Source organism: Microcebus murinus, chromosome 22 (genome assembly GCF_040939455.1).
Source record: "Microcebus murinus isolate Inina chromosome 22, M.murinus_Inina_mat1.0, whole genome shotgun sequence".
Classification (NCBI taxonomy): domain Eukaryota; kingdom Metazoa; phylum Chordata; class Mammalia; order Primates; family Cheirogaleidae; genus Microcebus; species Microcebus murinus.
This window is the reverse complement of record NC_134125.1, coordinates 15,719,868-15,745,027: the sequence shown is the minus strand read 5'-3', so window position 1 is coordinate 15,745,027 and position 25,160 is coordinate 15,719,868. Positions and strand designations below refer to the sequence as shown.

The 25,160-nt window shown below is 40.6% G+C and overlaps 2 protein-coding genes and 1 long non-coding RNA gene across 6 annotated transcripts in view; 1 reads left to right on the top strand and 2 right to left on the bottom strand.

Annotated features, from left to right (window-relative positions):
* Positions 1–5,103, bottom strand: part of SVOP (SV2 related protein) — a 66,273-nt gene extending 61,170 nt beyond the window's left edge. Inside the window, exon 1 of the mRNA XM_012756576.2 lies at positions 4,759–5,103. Within this exon, the coding sequence (XP_012612030.1) occupies positions 4,759–4,793 (35 nt within the window). The 5' untranslated portion in view covers positions 4,794–5,103. The remainder of the gene's footprint in view (positions 1–4,758) is intronic.
* The window catches only part of USP30 (ubiquitin specific peptidase 30), a 61,956-nt gene that overhangs the window by 13,330 nt on the left and 23,466 nt on the right, over positions 1–25,160 (top strand). For 2 of the 4 annotated variants that reach the window (XR_012914262.1, XM_012756578.3), the window contains exons 1-3: positions 17,751–17,992; positions 21,335–21,444; positions 22,672–22,854. Coding sequence is in view for 3 of the 4 variants with exons in the window: in XM_012756578.3 (XP_012612032.1) it covers positions 17,910–17,992; positions 21,335–21,444; positions 22,672–22,854 (376 nt within the window). In the remaining variant the exon portion in view is untranslated. Of the gene's footprint in view, positions 1–17,749; positions 17,993–21,334; positions 21,445–22,671; positions 22,855–25,160 lie in introns of those variants that run through there. The other 2 variants (XM_012756580.3, XM_075996635.1) reach the window with 2 other exon arrangements.
* On the bottom strand, positions 16,715–17,657 carry LOC142863523 (uncharacterized). The gene is made up of 2 exons (XR_012914302.1): positions 17,162–17,657; positions 16,715–17,001 (listed from the first exon to the last, which is right to left on the bottom strand). It is a non-coding gene; the product is annotated as an uncharacterized LOC142863523 (long non-coding RNA).

Here is a 25,160-nt window from a genome sequence, read left to right as displayed (position 1 = left end):
GCGGTGGCTCACGCCTGTAATCCTAGCTCTCTGGGAGGCTGAGGCGGGCGGATTGCTCGAGGTCAGGAGTTCGAAACCAGCCTGAGCAATAGCGAGACCCCGTCTCTATTATAAATACAAAGAAATGAATTGGCCAACTAATCTATATAGAAAAAATTAGCCGGGCATGGTGGCGCATGCCTGTAGTCCCAGCTACTTGGGAAGGCTGAGGCAGGAGGGATCGCTTGAGCCCAGGAGTTTGAGGTTGCTGTGAGCTAGGCTGACGCCATGGCACTCACTCTAGCCTGGACAACAAAGCGAGACTCTGTCTCCAAAAAAAAAAAAAAAAAAAAAAAAACAGTGAAATGCAAGAGGAAGAGGAGTCTAAGTTGACTCCAGAGATTTTGGCCCAAATAGGATAAATGGAGTTGCCATCAATTGAGAAAGGTGAGGCTGAGAGAGGTGGAGGTGGAGAAAAGATGAAGAGTTCAGGTTCAGAGCCATGCTTTCCTACCCAAACCAGACATTCTGTTAGTGTTCTGCAAAGGAGATGATGGCACCCAGGTGTTTGACTACCTAACAAGTTGGGGGGTAAGGGACACAAATCCAGGGTGAAGGAAGACAAGTCACACCAGCACCATTAACTGAGCCCTTACTCAGAGCCAGGCACCGTGCTGAGAGCTTCCCAGTGATCATCTCCCTGATGCTTAAGACAGCCCTGCCACGCAGATACTATCACTGGCCCGACCTTGCAGATGAGCACCCAGCCTTGGGGACATGAAGCCACTGGCTTGAGGCCACCAGATAGTAAGTGGCAGAGCCAGAGTTTGAACTCAGGTCTGCCTAACTCAGATCCCACATTTTTACCTCTGCTATTGACTAAGCCTAGCAGAAGTCAGGAGAAGATTCATTGAAGGAATGGACTTAACCTCAATCTTAAAAGGCAGGGTTTCTTAAAAAGGAGATAGAGAATGTGTTCAACAGATGCAGGGTGGAGTCCCAACTCTTTGCCACATGCTATGAGGCCCTGTTTGGCCCGGTCCCTGCTGTCCTCTGCAGTTTTTTCTTGAGCCACTTGTTCATGACGCTCCACTGGCTGATTTTGAGACACACCAAGATTTTTTCCAATTCAGGGCTTTAACTTATACAATTCCCTCTCCCTGGAATGCTCTTCAGCCTGTCTTTTTTTCTTGGATGACTCCTACACACCTCCGGTGGCTCAGCCTAAATGGTACCTCCTTGGGGAAGCCATCCCTGATCCACCCCCTCACCCATCTAGAACTAGTCCCCTCCCACTGCACTGGTTCTTTTTTTTTTTTTTTTTTTTTTTTTGAGACAGAGTCTCACTCTGTTGCCTGGGCTAGAGTGCTGTGGCTGATGCCTAGCTCACAGCAACCTCAAACTCCTGGGCTCACATGATCCTCCTGTCTCAGCCTCCCGAGTAGCTGGGACTACAGGCATGCGCTGCCATGCCCGGCTAATTTTTTCTATATATATTTTAGTTGGCCAATTAATTTGTTTCTATTTTTAGTAGAGATGGGGTCTCGTTCTTGCTCAGGCTGGTCTCGAACTCCTGAGCTCAAACAATCCACTCCAGCCTCCCAGAGTGCTAGGATTACAGGCGTGAGCCACCACGTCCAGCCTGCACTGGTTCTTGATAGCACTTAAGATAATTCTCGTAATTATTTGTGCAATGTCCACCTCTCCCATTAGATCAGTGCTGTCCAATCAAATGTTCTGCTATTATGGAAATGTTCTAGACCTACACTGTCCAATATGGTAGCCACTAGCCACAAATAGCTATTTAGCATTTGAAATGTGGGTAATGTGACTGAAGGACAGATTTTTAGAGTTTTACATATTTTATATTGTCAATTATACTGTATAAATCATTTCATACACAAATTACATAATTGAAAATAATTTAACTTTAAATTTAAATAGCCACATGTAGCTAGTGGCTACCATATTGGATGTTACAACTCTAGATTGTGAGTTCCTTAAAGGTCAATAACCATTCTACCTTACTCAGTTGTTGAATGCTTTGTACCTAGGATGGTGTTAAAGTAAATTAGTGAATGAAGGAAGGAAGGAAGCAATGAATCAATGGAGTCTGTAAACTTGCTTTCAAGAAATCATCCTAGGAAGGAGAGACCTAGAAAAGTCTAACTTGCACAAGGTCTCACAATAAGGCAAGAGTAGGATGCAAAATCCTAGACTCCTGAATCTCTTGTACATGTGCTATCTCTGGGTAAACAGCAGGAGAAAGACAAGGGTCATTTGTGGTCTCAAGAGAACCATCCCAGAGCTGTGCAAAGGTGCTCCCAAGTGCAAGGAAGGGCTGTTTACTTAGACACCTTCACCCTTTTACTCCCTTGTAAACTACTTAGTAGCTTATAATCTACTAATACTTGGTCTCCCACAAGACTGAACCTCTTCCTAAATCCACTTTTGCCAACCTTCTACAAGGCACTCTGAATTTTTTTTAACCATAATTTTCTCAGGAAATCTGCTGCCTGCAATCTGTGCATAATATATGCAGGGTGTGGTTTAAAAAACATCTAAGTCGTGATTTGTAACCCACTCAGATTCATGTGGCCATTCCTTTTAGCTTACTCTTTTTTAGAAATTGAGGTCAACACATTTGAAGGCTAATTTTAAATTCATTCAAATGTAGTTTGTGGGAGTCACAGATTATAATTCGGGGGAGTCCAGCATCATGAACCTACATATTTTATTTTTCTAAATGATTTTTTTCAGATGTAGTAATAATAATAATAACTAATATGCATTGAGTGCTTTGTGCCTGCCAAGAATTTAGCACACATTATCTCATTTGATCTTCACAATAACCCTATAAATCAAATGCTTTATCATCCTCATTTTATAGTTAGAGAAACTAAGTCTCAGAAAGGTTAAGTCACTTACTTAAAGTCACACAGCAAGGAGGTGGCAGAGTCATGATTTGAACCCAAGTCTGTCTGACTCAAGAGCTAATGTACTTAACCGGTACACAATTTGGTCTCTCTAAAGATAATATATGTATTTATGTCTATAAAACATCACAAAGAATAATCAATAAACTTAACCCTGGGGAATAGGACTAGGATTTGAAAGGAAGGAGACTTACTTTTTATTCTTGTGCTTTTCTTTGGAATTTATTTATCTTTATTTATTAGTATATTATATTCATATAAAAACTGAATTAATTTTTAAATTTAAATAAGTAAAAAACCTCTTCCTAGTTTTAGTTTTTTAAATTAAGGAAGGAATTGTCATGATAATGTCTGGTCTACATATTAGTAGATTAAATATAAATGAATCTTTTGCAAAGTTCACATGCTCTGACATTATTGGAAAATTTACCCCAGAAAAACTGCAGTTCCAATAGGTTGTCTTATTCTGAGCAATTAATTTCATATTTCTGGTTTTGAATTATTTTTAATTGGGAGATAATAGTTTGATTTTTGATCATGTTTATTTTCAATGACAGTGATACGTTTTCCTTGAGAGATTTGCAATCAGACATTTACATTTTTATGTACTAATACATCAACCTCCAGATATTATAACTCGACATCCTTTAGCATTTGTTAAACAATGCCATATTACATAATGAGATATGCCTTTTGTGGATCAATTAATGAAAGCTTAAAAGCAAATTTAAAATTAATTAAAATTTTAAAATAAAAATTAATTTTACACGAATTGAGAAGTAAATATTACAACCCCCTTCAGTACTCAGAGCCTCAGAGAACTGTATCAGTCACGCTAAAAGTCACTTGGGAGAATTCCTCAGTAGCTTAGAGGGGAAAAAAACCACCATTTTTTAAGTCAAGAAAATACATACATACTAACAATAATTAATCCTTTAAAGTGAATCTACTTTTACCATCCAAATGGCTAGTGATTCTAAAAATAAATAAAACAACAACCGGAAATGTTCTTTTTAATGCTCCCTCTCATACACTTGGAATTTGCTTAACAAATCACCATCTACTTGTGGTAGGAAATATCTGTAAGCCCCTCTACAAGGCCCCTGTCCTTTCCATTGCTTGGTTGTATTTCCCTAAGATTCTAATAGCAAATTTGCTATCTCTTTAAAAATTCCCCATCCTCAAAGGAGTACATTTCTGATGTTCAGACGGCGAATCTCACTCTAGCTAGCTGTTACAAAAACCTTTCATTCAGAAGCAGGCAAGAGGTTTCGGCGACCGTGCACAACCTTCTCATTCACACACTTCATAAACAACAGGACTTTGCCCAAGCCTGTCCTCTAGGAAGGAATCCCAGCTTTTTAGAAACCAGCCTGCAACATCGGTATCATTCCCTTCCAAAAGACCTTGCTGAAAGAATTAGGAATTTCAAGGCATAGAAGAAGGGCTGGAAAGGACTGGTGTCATTGCGTGGACTTCATCAATTCAGTCCACATATCAAAACAGCAGCTAATGCTTTCTTAAAGCACAGTCCTCAAAATCCCTTTAGGATTGAGAGCAATTAAAAGGGAAAGCATAACCCCCGTGGCTCCCCAGAAGGTCCTGACAGATCTGAAAAAAAAAAAAAAAATTTTTTTTTTTTAACTGAGTCGGAGACACAGAGGCTGGGCAAACGGGGAAGGAAAATGGCTTGTTTTCCTCCAGGCCTAATTCCTCCTTCTGAAACAGTTCCCATTAAATTCAAGAAGCCACGCAGAGATGCCCCCCTCCCGCCTCCCCTTGCAGGTTTCCGTTTTTTTAAAAGAAAGCCTGCTTGCCTCTCTCTCGCCCCCATGACACTCACGGCAGCTGCCTTAGCTGGAATAAGTCCTCCTCCATGTCCGCGCTGCGCCAGGACGAGCCCTTTTCATGGCCCTTACATCGTAGCGGCGGAAAGCGAGCCCTCGGGGCTTTCAGCACCGGGGTGCTGGACAGCTCCCGCGCCGCTGCCTCCCTCGCGCAGCAGCTGTTCGGGGGAGGAAGCCCGCTGGGGACCAGCCCACAGGACAAAGCCGCCGCCACCGGGAGACCGCCGCGAGAGTGGGCGGAGAGGAGGAGGCGGAGGGCAGAGCAAGCTGCGCGGGGAGAGGGGGCGGGGAGGGCCCTTCTGCTCAGAGGAGTTGACAGGCTCTCCGTGGCTGGTGGTGCTCTACCGGGACGCTTACAGGGCACGCCAGCCTGTGAAATGGCTGTCCGGGTACCAATGAGCATCCTCGGGTTGACGACGCCTCCCCAAATGTTTGCTTGTGGGGATTCATGAATGATATCAGCATAAATATCCTTGAAGCCCAGGCTGCTATGACAAATGCAGGTATGCATTTTTTAAACGTATGCATGCATTTAAGTACTGTTATGAAGCACCCACTGTGTGCCAGTCACCGTAATAGACACTCAGGGGGTGTGGCAGGACAAATTTGACATGTCACTGTCATAGAGCTGAAGGTCTAGCGCAATGAATCAAGGAAAAAAAAATGCAAGTATGAGAAGGCCAAAGATCGCTCATTCATTCATTCGACAAGCATTATTGTGTGGTTTCTACAGCCCGGACTCAGGGGAATCCAAGATGAATTAAGTTCAAGTCCCTGCCTTCAATATCCTCCCTGTCTCATTCAGTGGTACCCTTGGTCCTCCTGCCACTAGAATTTCTGCTCCTCCCTTTAGAAGCTCCATGAGGTTTCAGTGACGTATCAAAGTCCCTAGAACAGTGCCTGGCACCTAGAAGGCCCTCAATAAATATTTGTTGAATGAATAGTTCTCAATTCAGCCTGCACATAAGAATCACCTGGCTCCTCCACAGACCAATTGAACCCAACCCTCTGGAAGCAGGGAGGCAGACCTTGGGTATTTTTTAAAAGCTCTCCAGCAAACTAGAGTAAAATCTCTGATCCAGTACAAACAAATGAAGAGAAAAGAAAAGAAGTTATATGACTGAAAACTACAAAGATGAACCATGATGGCAGCTGGCAAGAAGTATGAGAATGATGATTGAATGAAGGCTCACATGGAACATTTTTTTTCTTTAATTGTTGACAAAGTGGGGAGTAAGTTGGGAGAGGGTGCAAGGAAACTATCTGAGAACTGGAAGCAATCTCACAGCAAACATACATCATAATTTCACATCAAGTCTAAAAAAGGACTTGGAAATCCGGAGTCAAGTGTGTGCCAGGCGCCCAAATACGCACTTGACCCACACTGTTGACCTTGATCTTTCCAACAATCCTATGAAGCAGATTTTCATCCTCATTTTACAGATGAGAAAACAAGGCTCAGAGAAGGGCAAGTTATTTGCACAAGGTCACTCAGACAGGAAAGAGTTGACCTGGAATTAAAACCCAGGCAGTCTGTCTCCACACCCTACATCTTTAAGTGCTAGGCTATCTTTGAGAGTCTCAAAAGAAACCATCCATTGTGTGTAGCAGGAAACATTTGAATTATTGAAACATTTGATAACTTTAAACGAATATTGGGAAAACCAATCATACAGTGGTACTAAAATTCCAATTCATTATTTGTCTAGCAAATATTAATTGAGCAACAGCTATGTGCCTGCCACAATGATGGTTTGAACTTATTCATGGCTACTTCTGACCTCTCACTGGAGAGTCAATCACAGGTTGCCCCATCTGCACTTTAAAGAAATTTGCCCCATCCCTGCTGTGCATCACATTAGGTGTCACATGATTCCTGGCCATAGCTGATTAGTTAAGGGGGTGGGCACTAACCTAAAGACATCCAATCCAAATGCTAATCAGTAGCCATGTTGTATAACTGGGAAAGGGGGTTGGGCATTCTGATACCTTCTCAATGGTGGATTTTTTTTTTTTTTTTTTTGAGAGAGACAGTCTCACTTTGTTGCCCAAGTTAGAGTGCGGTCACGTCAGCCTAGCTCACAGCAACCTCAAACTCCTAGTCTAAAAAAGGACTTGGAAATCCGGAGTCAAGTGATCACTCAAGTGATCCTCCTGCCTCAGCCTCCCCAGTAGCTGGGATTACAGGCATGCGCCACCATACCTGGCTAATTTCTTCTATATATTTTTAGTTGTCCGGCTAATTTCTTTCTATTTTTAGTAGAGACAGGGTCTTGCTCTTGCTCAGGCTGGTCTCGAACTCCTGAGCTCAAATGATACACCTACCTCGGCCTCCAGAGTGCTAGGATTACAGGCTTGAGCCACCATGCCCAGCCTCAGTGGTGGATTTATATGTCTCCAAAGGCTCTTGCTCAAACTACCCCTCCTTTTTCCCCTCAATCCTTAGAGCCAGGTGGGGTTCTCTAGGGCTCCATAAATATTCAGTGGGCTCATCCTAATTAGTCCCCTTAACATCCCATTTCAGATTCTACTCATTTGCCTTAATCAGGATTTTTGGAGGTTCAACAGAGACTCACTCAAGTTCTCTTGGAGAAAAGGAGTTTGTGGCCTGGAACTGGAGTTGTCAGACCAGGACCACCAACCCTGTGTAGTCTCTTGTAAGCTCCAGCTCTTCCTAGCTGGGTGATCTTATCTAACTTTCTGTGCCTGGGTTTCCTCATCAGAAATACAGGGATAAACAACCATACCAACTTCACAAGGTAGTGTGAGGACCAAGGATAAATTGAAGATAAAGGGCTACACAGCTTTTCTGGCACATAATAAAGACAAAATAAGTGTTACCTGTTGTGATGGTTAATTTTAACCCTTTGCACTCGCTTGCTTTTTTCTCGATTCCTTTATTCTACTCGGGATTTAATTTTTCAAATACCCCAGATTTTACAAAGCGTGACAATAGAATAAAAAACTGGAGTTTCTTTTCATACAAACTTATTTATTTGGATTTTTTAATATTTCAAATTATAGATACATTCAAAGAGTAATTTTAATCTGTATAATTTTTGCTAACCATGTCGAGTCACCCTCGACATCCGAGTGCAAAGGGTTAAGTGTCAACTTGGCTGGATTAAGAAATACGTAGAGAACTGGTAAGGCACTATTTTTTAGTGTGTCTGGGAGGGTGTTTCCAGAGGAGATTGGCATGTGAGTCTGAGTGGACCAGGAGGGGAAGACCTGCCCTCAATGTGAGTGGGTGTCATCCAGTTGGCTGGGGCATGGATGGGACAAAAGTAGAGGAAAGTTGAAGATCTCTTTCCTGGAGCTGGAATGCACTCTCTTCTTTTCCATCCCTTGAACACCAGAGCTCAGGTTTCACAGCCTTTACATTCCAGGACTTTTACTACACAGCTGCCTGGGTTCTCAGGCCTTTAAACTTGGACTGAGTCATGCTACTGGAATGCCTGGATCTCTAGCTTGCTGATGGCATGTTATGGGACTTCTCAGTCTCCATTATTGCATGAGCCAATTCCCCTGATAATTTCCCTCTAGAAGGAGATTATATGTATATAATCTCCATCCTATTGGTTCTGTCTCTCTGAAGAACCCTGACTATTATGCTGTTTCTCTCTCCACAGCCCCACAAATATCTTTTCTGCTCCCTTAAAATATTAGTTGGCTTATGGAGGATAGGAAGGGAAGGTTGTTTGGGGGAAAATGAAGTTCTCATCAAGCTTATGGAAATCAACAGAAAATGTCCAAAATTGAGAAATCAAAAACTAGCCATATCAGCATCATATTTAGAAATATACTAGTAGTTACCGAAAGAGGCAGCTGAAAGACTGAGGCTGGGGTGGAAAGAAGTGGAATAGTGACTTTTTCCAAATTGTAAATTTAGTGCAATTTTATTGTTAAAATCATTAGCATCTTATTACCATGATTTTTAAAAATAATTTTTATTGTGGTAAATATGTATGTCTTAGCCAGCTCAGCTGCTGTAACAAAATATCATAGTCCAGGTGGCTTAAAAAGCAGAAATTTACTTATCATAGTTCTAGAGGCTGGGAAGTCCAAGATCAAGAAGCCAGTGTTGTTCTGTTCTGGTAGTCTGGTAAGGCTCTCTTCCTAGCTTGCAAACAGCCATCTTTTCACTGTATGCTCATATGGCCTTTCCTCAGTGTGTAAACAGAGAGAGAGAAAGCAACCTTTCTGGTGTCTTGTCTTTTCTTTTCCTTTGGAGACATAGTCTTGTTCTGTCACCCAGGCTAGAGTGCAGTAGCATCATCATAGCTCACTGTAACCTCAAACACCTGGGCTCATACGATCCTCCTGCCTTAACCTCTCAAGTAGCTGGGACCACCTGGCCTGGCTAATTTTTCTATTTTTTTTTGTAGAGGCAGGGTCTCACTTTTGCTCAGGCTGGTCTCAAACACCTGTTGTCAAGCAATCCTCCTGTCTTGGTCTCCCAAAGTGCTAGGATTACAGGGGTGAACCACTGTACCTGGCCCCTGGTGTATTTTCTTATAAGGGAGAGAGAGAAAAAGCAAGGAAGGAAGAAAGGAGGGAAGGGAGGGAGGAAGGAAAAGAAAGAAAGAAATGAAGGGAGGAGGGAAGGGGAGAGACGGAGGGAGGGAAGAAAAGAAAGAAAGATTTATTTAAAAGTAAATAAATTAGGGGAAGCTGAATGACAGGTATACTAGAACTCTCTGTTCTATCTATAACTCTTCCATAAATCCAAAATTATTCCAAAATGAAAGGTTTAATTTTAAAAAGTTAAAAACCCCAAGGTTTGGTACCAACTTAATATAGTACATTTTATAGGAATAGATAAAAATGTTCAACGTCTATTAGAATTTTTGTTATTAATATTACATAAAATAATAACTCATCTATAAATGTTCCTTCTCTCCATTATATTTATGGAACAATTTTATTCAAACTGTGGACGTCTATCCTCAATGGCAGTGTCTTTGTCATGCTGGAGCCACTCTTTAACTCACTTAACTCAGCTTTTTCCAGAATATAGTACGTTCACTTCCATTTCAGCTGTTTGAGATATAGCACTTTGAAATTTGCCACTGGTGGTTCCTTAAAAAGTTAAACATAGAATTACTCTATGATCTGGCAATTTTACTCGTAGGGACATACTCAAAAGAACTGAAAACAGAGGATTCAAACAGATATTTGTTCATCAACATTCATAGCAACATTATTAATTAACAATAGTCAAACAGAAGAAGGAACCCAAGCCCCCATCAACAGATGAATGGGTAAACAAAATGGGATATAGCCATGCGATAGAATAGCATTCAGCCATAAAAATGAATGAAACTTCGATAGATGCTATAACATGGATAATCCTTGAAGACATTATGCTGAGTGAAAAAAGCCAGACATAAAAAGACAAATACTGTATGATTCTACTCATATGACATAACTAACACAGGCAAATTCAGAGACAGAAAGCACAATAGAGAGAGGGGTGATGAGTTATTGCCTAATAAGTACAGAGTTTCTGTTTGCGGAGATGAAAAATTTATGGAGAGGTATAGTGGTGCTGGTTGCACAACATTGCTAATGTACTTGATGCCACAGAATTGTACACCGAAAAATTGGTTCAAGGATGTAAAATGATACAGCTGCTATGGAAGACAGTATGGAAGTTCCTCAAAAAAATTAAAAATCGAATTAACGTATGATCCAGTAATCTCCATTTCTTGGTATATATCCAAAAGAAATGAAAGATATCAGGATCTTGAAGCGATATTTGCACATCAGTATTTATTGCTACATTATTCACGATAGCCAAGAGGTGGAAGCAACCAAAGTATCCATTGGTGGATGAGTGGATAAAGAAAATATGGCATGTGCTTACAATGGAGTATTATTTAGCCTTAAATAGAAGGAAATCTTTTCACATACTACACCATGGATGAACCTTGAAGACATTATGCTATCTGAAATAAGCCAGCCACAAAAAAATAAATACTGCATGATTGCCCTTATATGAGGTATCAAAAGTAGTCAAACTCATAGAAATAGCAGAATATTGTTACCAGGGATTGGGGGGAGGGGGAAATGGGTTGCTGTTCAATGGGTATAGAGTTTAAGTTTTGTAGGATGAAAAGTTCTAGAGATCTGTTGCACTGCTATACAGTAAACTTAAAAATGGTTAAGATGGTGGCCGGGCATGGTGGCTCATACCTGTAACTGCAGAACTTTGGAAGGCCAAGGTGGGAGGATCACTGGAGGCTAGGAGTTCGAGACCAGCCTGGGCAACATTGCAAGACCCTGTTGCTCAAAAAACACAAAAAATTAGCAAGATGTGGTGGTCTACACCTGTAGTCCTATCTACTTGGGAGGCTGAGGCAGAGGGATCACATGAGCCCAGAAGTTCAAGTCTGCAGTGAGCTATGATCATGCCACTGCCCTCCAGCCTGGGCAACAGAGTGAGATATTATCTCAAAAAATAAAATAATAAAATAAAAATGGACAAAGTATCTGAATAGACATTCCTCCAAAGAAGATATATAAATGGCCAATAAGCACATGAAAAGATGGTCAACATCACTAGGCATTCAGAAAATGAAAATCAAAGCCACAATGAGATACCATTTTGCACCCACTAGAATGGTTAGAATCCAAAGGACAGACAATAACTAGTTTTGGCAAGGATGTAGAGAAATTGGGGCCCTTGTACACTTTTAGTGGCAATGTAAAGATGTTGTAGCCACTATGGGAAACAGTTCTATGTTTAAAGTTTAAACATGACCCAGCAATACCACTCCTAGGTATATATACACAAGAAAAATAAAAAACACACTCTGCAACAAAACTTGTATGCAAACAATCATAGTATCTTTATTCAAAATAGTCAAAAATTGGAAGCAAATCAAATGTTGATCAACAGATATGAATGGATAAATAAAATGTGGTATAGCCATACAATGGACTATTATTTCACAATAAAAAAATTAAGTGCTGGCCGGGCACGGTGGCTCACGCCTGTAATCCTAGCACTCTGGGAGGCAGAGGTGGGAGGATTGCTTGAGGTAAGGAGTTCGGGACCAGCCTGAGCAAGAGCCAGACCCCCATCTCTACTAAATATAGAAAAAAAAAATTAAATAACAAATGAAGTGCTGATTTATGCTATTACATGGATGAACCTTGAAAACATTGTATTATGTGAAATAATCTGGCATAGACGGCCATATGTTGTATGATTTCATTTATATGACCTGTCCCAAACAGGCAAATTGATAGAGACAGAAAGTAGAATAGTGGTTGCTTAGGAGTAAGAGTAGGGAGTGGGGAAGGGGATTGACTGCTAATACATGAGGGATTTCTTTTAGGGGGGACAAAGATGTTCTAAAATTAGATGTGATAGTTGCACAACCCTGTGAATATACTAAAAACATGACATTGTATACTTTAAAATAGGTGAATTCGATGGTATGTGAATTATATTATCAATAAAGCTGTTTTTTTAAAAAATAATAATTACTTTAAAAATTTGTTTCCAACATTTAAATTGAGAGAGTTCACATAAGAAGATTATCAGTTTTGGGGGGGAGGCAGGGAAGGAGGACAGAATTCCTCTAGGGGGCCTGCCTTTCTCTCTGTATATAAGCATCTAAGGCCTTGCAGCAGACAGACCCAAACCGTCTAGGCTGTAGCCAGCCTGTAGCAAGTTCGGTGCAGTGATATTCCCTGCCTCCTCTCGGGAGTGGGTGAGTTTCCCACCCCTGGCGTTTCTAATTCACCAGGACTCCGGTAAAGCCTGAGAGTTTTCATTGCTAACAAGTTCCCAGCTACCAGCTGGGACCACACTGGGAACCCCTGTTCTAAAGTTACATCTGGAGGAGATTATCCACCAAGAAAAATATTGCCCATGTTTGTTTATGCCTCTGATCTTTAAGACATCTTGGGCAGATAGGAATATTATAAAGGCAGTTGCCTCTAGCCAACCACACTATCCATCTGTCTGGAAAATGGGGGTATGCTGAAAGCCAAACGGGTTTTATTTCACACCAGAGCAATGCATCATGAATTCCCCCCTCTGATTCTCAAAGAAAAAGTGAATATTTATAACAGAGGCTGGAATGGAGACTTGACAAGCTGCCCCTTAGCCTGAAATACTGAAAATAAAAAGCACGTGCTATATACAAGTGCTTCCACAATCGACTGTTTTCTAAATCCTATTTTTATCAAGACGATATTCTACCAGTTATAAAAATGGCACTTAATTTAAAAAAGGAAGCTCATGGATTTAAAGTCATAAAGAGATTTGTCTTTTTTTCCGGAAACTTAAATCTGATTTTTAAAAATAACTCCAAAAGGGAAAAAAATAAACCTTTTGGTGGTAGGTCCCTGGTCTGCTAGCCATGCCGGTGAATGGCACCCCTGGCCGAAGTTACTTCCAGGTCCCTGGCACTGTGCTGGGAGCTGCTAAATACCTCTTCTTGATCATGCCACAGGAGCCAGCAGAAAGGCAAGACTTGGTTAGGAGGTTAAACCCTTGTTAAAAAAAAAATGTGAAGGTGCACAATATTAAAGAGTTCCTTGGTCACAAAGCCCATTCCTTCATGAAATACAAGATGTCTAATCAATGACTTAGGCCTAAAGAGGGCAGAGAGAACAATCATTTGCTGGCTCAAAAGACAGACTCAAAAACTCTTCTAATAAAACACAGATGCTTCAGACAATGTGTTCTCAGAGGGTTGTAAAGCAAGCAAGAGGAAGAGGTGATTCAGCAGCCAGTAAACCTGTCCAGACCTAACGAACGACTCTTCAAGTAGAAGCCACTCAAGGTGTCTGAGTAGTTGTCATAGAAGAAATGGTGATCTTCTCTCCACAATATTGTGACTCATAACTTGGGTTTTCATTTTCTCTCATTCAAAGAATTTTCCAATCTCCCTTGTTTTGTTTTTTTTTTTGAGACAGAGTCTCACTTTGTTGCCCAGGCTAGAGTGAGTGCCATTGCGTCAGCCTAGCTCACAGCAACCTCAAACTCCTGGGCTCATGCAATCCTCTTGCCTCAGCCTCCCGAGTAGCTAGGACTACAGGCATGTGCCACCATGCCCGGCTAATTTTTTCTATATATATATATTAGTTGGCCAATTAATTTCTTTCTATTTTTATAGTAGAGACAGGGTCTCGCTCTTGCTCAGGCTGGTTTCGAACTCCAGACCTCAAGCAATATGCCCGCCTTGGCCTACCAGAGTGCTAGGATTATAGGCGTGAACCACCACACCCGGCCTGCTATTTGTTTTCAATATGCCTTATGTCTTTTTTCCTCAATTACTCCATTAATGTCTTCTTTTGCATTAAATATATATTTTTAGTGTACCATTTTATTTCCCTTGTGTTTCCTTCACTATATATTTTTGAGTTATTTTCCTAGTGGTTGCCCTGGAGATTACCATTAACATCTCAATTTATAACAATTTAGTTTGGATTAATACCATCCTAATTTCAATAGTATACAAAAACTCTGCCTATGTGTATCTCTGTACACACTTAAGCTGTCATTACCCAAAATTACATCTTTATGCATTGTGTGTCCATTGACATATTTTTATAATTATTGCTTTAGGAGATTGTTTTTTAAATCAGATAGGAAACAAAAAAGGAATGACAAACAAGAAATACATTTTATCATATTTTATATTTACCTCTGTAGCCACCTGTACTGATGCTTTTTATTGCCTCATGTAGGTTTGAATTACTGTCTAGTGCCCTTTTATCTTAGCCTGAAGGATTCCCTTTAGTATTTCTTGTAGGCAAGTCTGCTACTGACAAATCTCTCAGCTTTATATTTTTAAATCTCAGAATGTCTAAATTTCTCCTTTATTTATTTTTTATTTTTTTGAATGCTCAACATATACAACCTGAAGATCTCCTTTATTTTTGAAGGATAGTTTTGTCAGATATAGAATTCTTGGTTGATAGATTTTTTTTCTTTTAGAACTTTGAATATGTCATCCTACTACCTTGTGACCCCTATGGTTTCTGTTGAGAAATCAGCTGTTAATCTTAATAAGGATTCCTTGTATGTGAGAATTGCTTCTCTCTTTCTGCTTTCAAAATTCTTTTTATATTTGGTTTTCTGTTTAATTAGAAAGTGTCTAGGGGTAGGTTTCTTTGAATTTATCCTCCTTTGGAGTTCATTCAGCTTCTTTCATGTATATATTGTTTTCCATGAAATTTTGGAAGTTTGGGGTACTCTTCAAATATGTTTTCTTCCCTTTTCTCTTTCTCCTCTCCTCTGGGATTCCCATTATGCATAAATTGTTATGCTCGATGGTATCCTATTGACCTTTAAGCCTCTGCCTATTTCTTTCATTCTTTTTTCTTTCTCTTCCTCAGGCTGGATAATCTCAATTGAGCTATCTTTGTGTTCATCAATTCTTTCTTTGCCTGTTCAAATCTGCTGTTGAACCCTTTAGTGAAATTTTCATTTCAGTCATTCTACTTTTCAATTCCAGAATTTCTACTTGATTCCTTTTAATTTATATCTCTTTATTAATATTCTTTCTTTGGTGAGACATTGTTTTCATTCTTTCCTTTAGTACTTCATATCTGGTTTCCTTTAGGTAAGAAAAGCTTAAAAGCAGGGTTTTATAATATGATTCCTCTGTCAGTTGGAAAGCAACCAGAAAAAGAAAATTTGAGTTACAAAAGTTGTGACAATTCAGATCTACTGCATAAGACAAACTTAAGAGTCTTCTCTTAAAAATTGTTTAATTATAAAAAGAAATGATCATTGTAGAAACACAGATAATACAGAAAAGCATTTGACAGAAAATAAAAATCACGATAATATCACTGGAGAGAGAAAACCAGAGTTATCACTTCAGGGGAATATCTTTCCAGTCATTTTCCTGTGTATGGACACTTGTATATAGTTATTTTTGAACAAATTTAAGACCATATTTGTCCTATTAGGTGGCATTTTTTTGACCAAAAGTAATGTCAATTTTGGTGCTGTGTTTCCCGTAGGTTTTTCAAGTTTTAAATTTTAATTTTTAAATTATTTTTTGACTAAATAATGCATGCAGGTGGTACAAAATTCACTAAGGACAAAAGGATGTCCTTCCCCATCCCCAATCACACAGTTCCCTTATCAGAAGCAAGTAGTGCTTTCAGTTTCTTGTCTATCCCTATAATCATCAACACTTAATCTTTTATCATCTCACACAAATGATAGCATTCTTTCCCCACTGTTCTGTACTCGCCGTTTTCTCTCAACAGTACATCTTAGAATCTTACTTAAGAGTACACAAAGCTCATTATTTTTATAGCCAAATAGTACTCTGCTGTGTGGGTATACCTAATCTTTGTCGATATTTAGATTGTTTCCAATATTTTACTATTAAGAACAATGCTGCAGAACATGACACTCAATGGTGAAAAACTAAAAGCTTTTTCTCTAAGATCAGGATGCTCACTTTCACAACTTCTATTGTTCAAGTCCTTCACGTTCTTGGTTAAGTTAATTCCTAAATATTTCAGGAATACAGTATATTTTAGAAACATAGTACTGGAAGTTCTATCCAGACCAATTAGGCAAGAAAAAGAAATAAAAGCTATGCAAACTGGAAAGAAAGAAGTAAAATTATCTCTGTTCGCAGGAGATATGTTTTTATATGCAGAAAACCCTAAGGATTTCACCAAAAAAAACCTATTAGTTATAAAAATGGCACACATAGACTTGCTCTAGTCAGGGTTGCCACAAATCTTCAATTTGTAAAAATAAATAAATAAATGCAGTATCTACAAAGTGCAATAAAATGGGTATGCCTGTATACCTCAATTTTTAAAAAGCAAAATTTATTTCTCAATTTTAATTTATAATAGGATAAACACAGTTTGATATAACCCATATAAACAAAAGCTCTCAGTAATGTTGAAGCACACAAAGAGATCTGAGACCAAAACTTCAGAGAACCACTGAGCTAATACATTACTTTCTTTACTAAAGCAGTTGCAATTATTTGGTGTGGAGTTGAGGAAAGTGATTAAAAGGGCCAGCAAAATCTCTCAGGCCCTAATGCTTTATAAACTGTGCTGTCCAACGTGGTAGCCACGTTGTAGCTATTGAGAACATAAAAAGTGAGTAGTCTTGCTGGGTGTGGGGGCTCACATCTGTAATCCCAGTACTTTGAGAGGCCATGGTAGGAGGATTATATGAGCCCAGGAGTTTGAGACTGCAGTGAGCTAGGATGGCGCCACATTGAGATGTACTTAGTTAAAAAAAAAAAAAAAAGTAAATTATCTCATCAATAATTTTTAGATAGAAATGGCAATATTTTGAATATGTTGGGTCAACCAAAATATATTGTTAAAATTAATTTCCCTTCTTGCTTTTTACTTCAATGTGGCCCATAGAAAATTCAAACTTACCTATGTAGCTCCTGTTATATTAATATTTCTATTGGACAGCGCTATTCTGGAGACACAGGGACTTGCTGCTAATTTCGATTCCACCATTTACAAGCTGTGTCAAAAGACTTCTGTGAATTTCTTGGGTTGCCTGGTATGTAAAATGTGGGTAACGTTAGGGTTGGTGTGAATATTAAATGTGAATAATGCATGTGACCTACTTAGCAATGTACCAGGCACCTAGGTAAACAATAAGTTTGGTGGCTGTTACCATGAAAGACCTTGGTTTTTCTGATACAGTCAGAGATGGGCCATATGCTAATTAAAAGCCCTTCCTCTGCGACCTATTTCCACTGTGACGACTGGAATAATTAATGGTAGCAGAGACCTGACCGCTTTTCCTCTCCACATTGAAAAATTCAAATCACGACCCCGGGTCCCTTCATGGAAGTGGGGCATCTGTTTTTGTGGATGGAACCTGGGCAAAACGTGAAAACGAAATGGCCCCGGGCGGCTGAGCCTCCCTTAACAACCGACGCTGGCGCCCGTTGCTAAGGGGAAATAAAGAACCAGGACGTGGTCCGTCGGCTATTGCTCTCCGGCGGCGGCTACTTCCGGTCCTCCAGGGAGGCCGTCGTCCTTCGGCCTAACTTCCCCCAAGAGGCCGGGACTGTGACCGCGGGTTCCGCTGCCGTGGGAGTCTTCGGAGCCCTCCGTCCGGCGGCGACGGCAGCGGCGGGGGCGACGGCGGGCCTCGGGCGCGAGCGCAATGTTGAGCTCCCGGGCCGAGGCGGCCATGACCGCGGCCGACAGGGCCATCCAGCGCTTCCTGCGGACTGGGGTGGCCGTCAGGTGAGTTTTGGGGGGCGGGGCGGTTGGAGAGGCCAGGACTGGAGTCCCCAGACCGGGCCTGTGGTGGCCTTTTCTCGCCCTACTCAGGGTCCCCAGGGCCTGAGCGGACACTCCTAAGCTTCCTGCGACCTGTAGCATTGGAAGCCCAGACCGTGAGGTGGGAGGGATAATGGACCTCTAAGGGACCCGAATCCTTCGGCAGCACCAATTCGGTCAGCGCTGCCCAATTCTGTCATTGCCTTCCCTGCCCTGCTGGAGCCTCCTCGATCCTGTTATTGGCCCCAGGACTTCCAGGTCCCTCCAGTCTTTTCAAGGCCTGGAAATCTCTCCAGTCCTCTCTCTCCAGTCAGTGCTCTCCAGTCCTCTCAGTGCCTCCGAGGCCTGCCAAGACCCCTCATGAGGGTCCTTGTAGGACACTCCCAATCCTTCTGGGCCCCCAATCATATGCTTGTGGACTGCCAGGGTTTCCCAGTCTTGCCCAGCTCCCCAATCCTGCTGTGGTTCTTGAAGTCCTATAAGTTCCCCCCCCCCCCCGGGGCCTTCACCCCCCCCATTTTATGAGTACCCCTATTTCTGTCACACTCTCCCCCCAGTTCTTCCAGGGATCCTCACTTCTGTCTGGGTCCCCAATATTATTAGTGTGAATAAAGACCTTTACCTTGCAGGGATCCCTAAACCAGACAGACACCCTTAACCTGTTAAGACCTTCTGCTCCTGTTAGAACTCCCTGTTGTCTGAGTCCCCAATCCTGTAAGAACCCCCATTTCCCTTTTCTGCATCACCCTCCCAAGGGCTCCAGGCGTCAGAGCTGAGCACCGCACCCCCAGTGCTGATCCCAAATGACTGAGACCTGTTGCCGAGGTTGGCTTCCTCTGGAACTGGAGAGGATCTAAATAGCTTGTTATCTATCATAGGGCTGGAAGTCCTCAGTGGCTGTTCTGTCCATTGTCCCCATTCTGTAGATGAGACATGGGCCTTGAGACAACCTTGCCTGTGGCTCCACAGCTGACCTAATAGTAGCAGAGTTGGAAGAGAAGCTAGATCTTTCCTGTTCTGAGGCCCCTCCAAGCTCCTCGTGATGTCATTTTGCAGAGGACTGGAGTGTCCAGAGTTGCCACTTTACCCTGGGGTTTTTGTCCATGCCATGCTAAGGACCGGGGCAAACCTCCCTCCCATCCTTTCCAACACTATTTCATTCAGTTTCTCCCATGAACTTTGTGGTTTTACTTTTAAGCATAGACTTGGGAGTTGATTCAGAGCCATGGTTCCTTGCTCACTGTGACTAAGTTTGTCCCCTAGTTTCCTTGTCTATGAAAATGGAGGTGATAAGTAGAACCTACTTCCGTGAAGTTGTTTTGAAAATGAGATAAGATTATCACCGTGCCTGGCATAGAGTATGCACCCTTAAATATTAATGTTTGATTAGGGAATTTTATTTATTTATTGAGACAGAGTCTCACTCTGTTGCCTGGGCTAGAGTGCCGTGGCGTCAGCCTAGTTCACAGCAACGTCAAACTCCTGGGCTCAGTCATCCTCCTGCTTCAGCCTCCCAATTAGCTGGGACTATAAGCATGCACCACCATGCCCAGCTAATTTTTTCTATATATTTTTTAATTTCTATTTTTAGTAGAGATGGGGTCTCGCTCTTGCTCAGGCTGGTCTCGTACTACTGAGCTCAAACATTATGCCCGCCTCGGCCTCCCAGAGTGCTAGGATTACAGGCGTTGAGTCACCACGCCTGGCCTTAATTAGGGAATTTTAAAGCACTGGTAAAATTCTTTAGCACTTCAATGATAATCCATCTTAACCTTTCTAGGCACTTTTGTGAATATATGTATTGTGTGAAAGTCAGCACAGTGATGCATTAAGAAACTTAAAGAATAACTTTCATTAATGAATCTGAGTTTATAATAACCAATCATTGTAGCAGCTAACATTTATCAAGTTTTTATTATGTACCCTACAATCTATTAGCACTTATTTAATACTCACAAAAACCCCTATGAGATAGGTCTCATGATTGTTTTGTACAGAGGCTTAGAAGGTGAAGTGATGCCCTAGGAAATAACAGAGCCAGAATTGAACCAGGTTAATGTTGTCTCACTTATTTAACCAAGTTCTGTGCATGTTCTATTGACTCTGTCTTGGAAAAACAAAGATTTATTTGAAAATCAGCTATTAGCTATGACACTAGGAAAATGTTAACTGTTATAAGACAGAGTCATTATTATCATCAGTGATGCTTTACTAAGTTAATGTTTACTAAGCTGCGAGCAAAATGATATTCACATGATCCTAATGTTGGAATAAGAATATATTACATATATACATTTGTAACACAGGTACACATATATATTACATATAGGTATCCATACATACATGGTTTGCCTTATTTGGTGGAAATACATAACTTTGTATAAAAATAATGTTTTAAATTGCTGGTGAAATTAATTCATTTATAGCACAAGAATGACTTCAATGTTCCAGTCAAGCTTGATATTAAAAAATCTTTAATTTTATAAATATTCAGATCTTTTACACTATTGTTTACTCCTTCCCTGTTTAATATTCTAAAAGAAAAATCAATTTCAATATGTTTTCTCCAGTATTCAATCATTCAGTAGATATTATTGGGAACCTACTATGTGCAGTGCATGATCTAGACACTTGGGATATGTCAATGAGTAAAAACAAAGATCCTTGCCCTCAAGGACTTTACATTCAAGTCAAGGGAGACAGACGACAAATGTAGTGAATAGTGAATTTTATGTTAGCAGGTGGTAAGTGTTACGGTAAAAAGAAAAGGAACCAGGTAATAGGGACCAGGAGTACAGGTTCCAATAAGTGTTCAGGGCAGGCCTCTTGAGAAGTGAAGGAGGTGAGAGAGTGAGCCAAGCAGTGATCTAGGGGGAGAGCATTCCAGGCAGAGGGAGCGGCAGTGCAAAGTCCCTGAGGTCTGAGTATTGGATGGTGGTGGCCATTGTGGTGGTGGGGTAAGAGGCAGAGTGGGAGGAATGAGTGAAATTCAGCTTTTGGAAGGTTGTGCTCTGACATAGATTTTAAATCCTAATGTCTATAAAGAAAAGAAAAGAGAACAGAAGAGAAGAGAGAAGAAAAGAAACGAAGAAAAGAAAGAAAAAAATGTCTTTAAAACAATGTTGCATGAAAAAAATCCTAATGTCTAAACATCCTGATTTTCAAGACAGAATCCTATTACTTTATATTACTTTAATTTGAAAGTTGGGTACTTGGTGGCTTATTTGCAAAATGTTATTCTACTTATCTATATCTACATACTATGTTTGGGATGAGAAAAGACAGTAAACTTATTTTCTGTTTTAGATATAAAGTCATGAAGAACTGGGGAGTTCTAGGTGGAATTGCCGCTGCTCTTGCAGCAGGAATATATGTTATTTGGGGTCCCATTACAGAAAGAAAGAAGCGTAGAAAAGGTAAGAATGTGGCCACGGTATCACAGTCTGTAGATGTAACTCAGAACCCTGTTATCTGAAAACAGTACAAAACAGGAGGGGAGTGGTCATTTTTTTGTTCTCTTGTATCTTTAAAATGAGGACTTCAGTTTTTGAAGCAGTACTTTGACATCAACTCGGTATGTACACCCTGGAGTAAAAACATTTCTATTTCAGCCCCCCTTCTGTCGTGAGCTGGAGGCATGCTTTGTAATGAAAAATTTTAAGTGGCTTAATTGTCTCCGTGTTCTCATTAATATGGCAATTGTGTTTTTCGGTAGTACAGCTGACTAATTATGTCATGCATTTGTGGTCTCTCAAGCTAGATTCCTAGTAACTGGTAAAAATTTCAAGTTAGTTTCTTCATTAATAAAAAATCAATTTCCTTATTTTTTTAAAATGCCCCTTTTGCAAATGTTGCACTATTTAACATTGATCAAAATTCAGCAAAGAAAGAAGACAAGGATGTAGCAAAATTTGATCATTATTAATTCTGAAGAGGGTTATGATTGGGGTTCATTATACATTCTCTCTCCTTTTGTGCATGTTTGAGAATTTTTCTTTCCCTTCTTGTAAATATCCTTTGCAATGAGAATTTTTTTTTTTTTTTTTTTTTTTTTTTTTTTTTTTTTTTTTTTTTTTTTTTTAAGCCAATTTGAAGAACACTAAGAATTTTTTTATAATAAGAAGTTTTTTAAAAATTTGGAGCAGAAGAGGGAATTATCAGATTTGCAGAAAGACTGATCAGAATTAGCACAGTGATGTCTTTCCCATGATTGTTAAGATAAGAACAAAATTGCTGTCCCGGGGAAGCAACAATGAAACAATTGTTTTCTTCTGTTCTGAAAAACATTGCTTTCCTATTAAAGAAGAGAACACATGAGAGAATGAGAGAAAAAGAGAGGAGATGGTTACTATGTGTTTTTATACATTTAGCATGAACCAAGCTGTGCCAGATACTGTGATGACTTTCAGAAATAGCACACGACAGGAACCTGTCCTTCTGTTGCTTACAGCCTGCAGTACTGGGACCAGGCCTTGGCACAGACAGAAGGCCTGGCCTCCAGATGTCTCTGGTTAAGGACCTGCTCAGATTGGCATTCCAAATTTAAGGCCACAGTGCAGAGACTCTGGGTCTCAAATGGGAGAGAAAAGAGAGTTGGTGAAATGTGATGTGCTGTTCTCTTTTTCCTCCCTCTTTTTTTTTAGGGCTTGTGCCTGGCCTCGTCAATTTAGGAAACACCTGCTTCATGAACTCCCTGCTTCAAGGCTTGTCTGCCTGCCCTGCTTTCATCAAGTGGCTGGAAGATTTTACCACCCAGTACACCAAGGATCAGAAGGAGCCCCCTCCTCAGCAGTATTTGTCCTTGACACTGCTGCACCTCCTGAAAGGTATCTCCCTGGGAATTTAAAGGGGATCTATGCACATTTTTAAAGACGTCCAGATGACAGACAAAGGCTTAGTAGCCTTATTATAGAAAGCGACCATATAGATTGTTATGAAAAAAAAACACTAAAAGCCCAATAGATGTAAACAGCTATTTTTAAAAAAATCAAAGATGGAACCATTTATTTAAAAAATTGTCAGTTTAGGCCGGGCACGGCGGCTCACGCCTGTAATCCTAGCACTCTGGGAGGCCGAGGCAGGCGGACTGCTTGAGGTCAGGAGTTAAAACCAGCCTGAGCAAGAGCGAGACCACGTTTCTACTATAAATAGAAAGAAATTCATTGGCCAACTAATATATATAGAAAAAATCAGCTGGGCAAGGTGGTGCATGCCTGTAGTCCCAGCTACTCGGGAGGCCAAGGCAGGAGGATCACTTGAGCCCAGGAGATTGAGGTTGCTGTGAGCTAGGCTGACGCCACGGCACTCACTCTCGCCTAGGCAACAAAGTGAGAGTCTGTCTCAAAAAAAAAAAAAAAAAATTGTCAGTTTAATAACAGCTTTTTAAGGAAGGGAAAAAAATCCACTGCCACACAAACATTTAGATTATAAGAAGTACTCTTTTAAAAAACATTAAGGCTGGGCGAGGTGGCTCACACCTATAATCCTAGCACTCTGGGAGGCCAAGGCGGGCGGATCGTTTGAGCTCAGGAGTTCGAGACTAGCCTGAGCAAGAGTGAGACCCTGTCTCTACTAAAAATGGAAAGAAATGAGTTAGCCAACTAAAAATATATATAAAAAATTAGCCGGGTATGGTGGCACATGCCTGTAGTCCCAGCTACTCAGGAGGCTGAGGCAGAAGGATTGCTTGAGCCCAGGAGTCTGAGGTTGCTGTGAGCTAGGATGATGCCATTGCACTCTAGCCCAGACAGCAGAGTGAGACTCTGACTCAAAAAATAAATAAATAAATAAATAAAAATAAAAAATATTAAAGCATAAGAAAAAAAAATGTGCCTTAACCTAGGAAATAAGGTAATTTTCAAAAGAAGTGATACTGGCCGGGCGCGGTGGCTCACGCCTGTAATCCTAGCACTCTGGGAGGCCGAGGCGGGCGGATTGCTCAAGGTCAGGAGTTCAAAACCAGCCTGAGCGAGACCCCGTCTCTACCATAAAAATAGAAAGAAATTAATTGGCCAACTAATATATATAATATAAAAATCAGCCGGGCATAGTGGCTTGTGCCTGTAGTCCCAGCTACTCGGGAGGCTGAGGCAGGAGGATCACTTGAGCCCAGGAGTTTGAGGTTGCTGTGAGCTAGGCTGATGCCACGGCACTCACTCTAGCCTAGGCAAGAAAGCGAGACTCTGTCTCAAAAAAAAAAAAAAGAAGTGATACAAATTGCTAACAGACACCCAGATGTTCAACTTAATGATCATCAAAGAGATATAAACAAAATAATAAGTGCTGTTGTTTTTCCTGTCAGCAAAAATTAAAAAGCAAATTCACAGCCCTGGCCAGCTGTCGGTCAGTGTGTCTATATGCTGTTGACGACGGTATAACTAAGTGCACCCTTTCTGGAAAGCAGTTTGGAACCACACAGTAATAGCTTGCAAAATATTTAGTACCACTTGACCTACTCATTCCATGTCAGAGAGTCTGTCTTACAGAAATAGAAACATGGACTGTAATTTAACCAGCCTGGAAAATGGAGTCCTAAAAGCAGACAAGTTTGGGGGTGGCTGAATACTGGTCCCCCAACTTGGAGAGTCATGGCATCCACTGGCTTGGTAAAGGTTTTAAGACATAACCTATTCAAGTTCATTTTTGACTATAGGACTGTTTGGTTTTTTTCCCCCATAACATCTATTAACATCCCATGGACATTATATAGAACATAGTATATACACAAAGACCTCCAATACCTAATTATAATGGCAAGAAAGGGGAAAGAATGCAGATGTCCAATAGAGAACAGTTAAGCACTCAGTGGCATATAACCATTAAGAATCATTTTTATGCTGTCAAAGGTGAAGGTGAAAAAAAGAACTAAAAAAAAATCATTTTTATGAAGTGTTTTTTTAATTTGGGAGAGGGTATAGACTATAATATTAAAAGAGCAGGATACAAAATATGATAACAATTTCACTTCATCAAGATAAAAACTTCCATAGATGAAAGCTGGACAGAAAAAGGCCAAAATGTTAGCCGTAGCCATTTTGGTGTTGTGCAGTTATTGATAGTTTTAAGAAACATTTTTTGAAAGAACTATACTTCTACTTTCAACATTGAGCATCTATTACTCTCACTGCCAGAA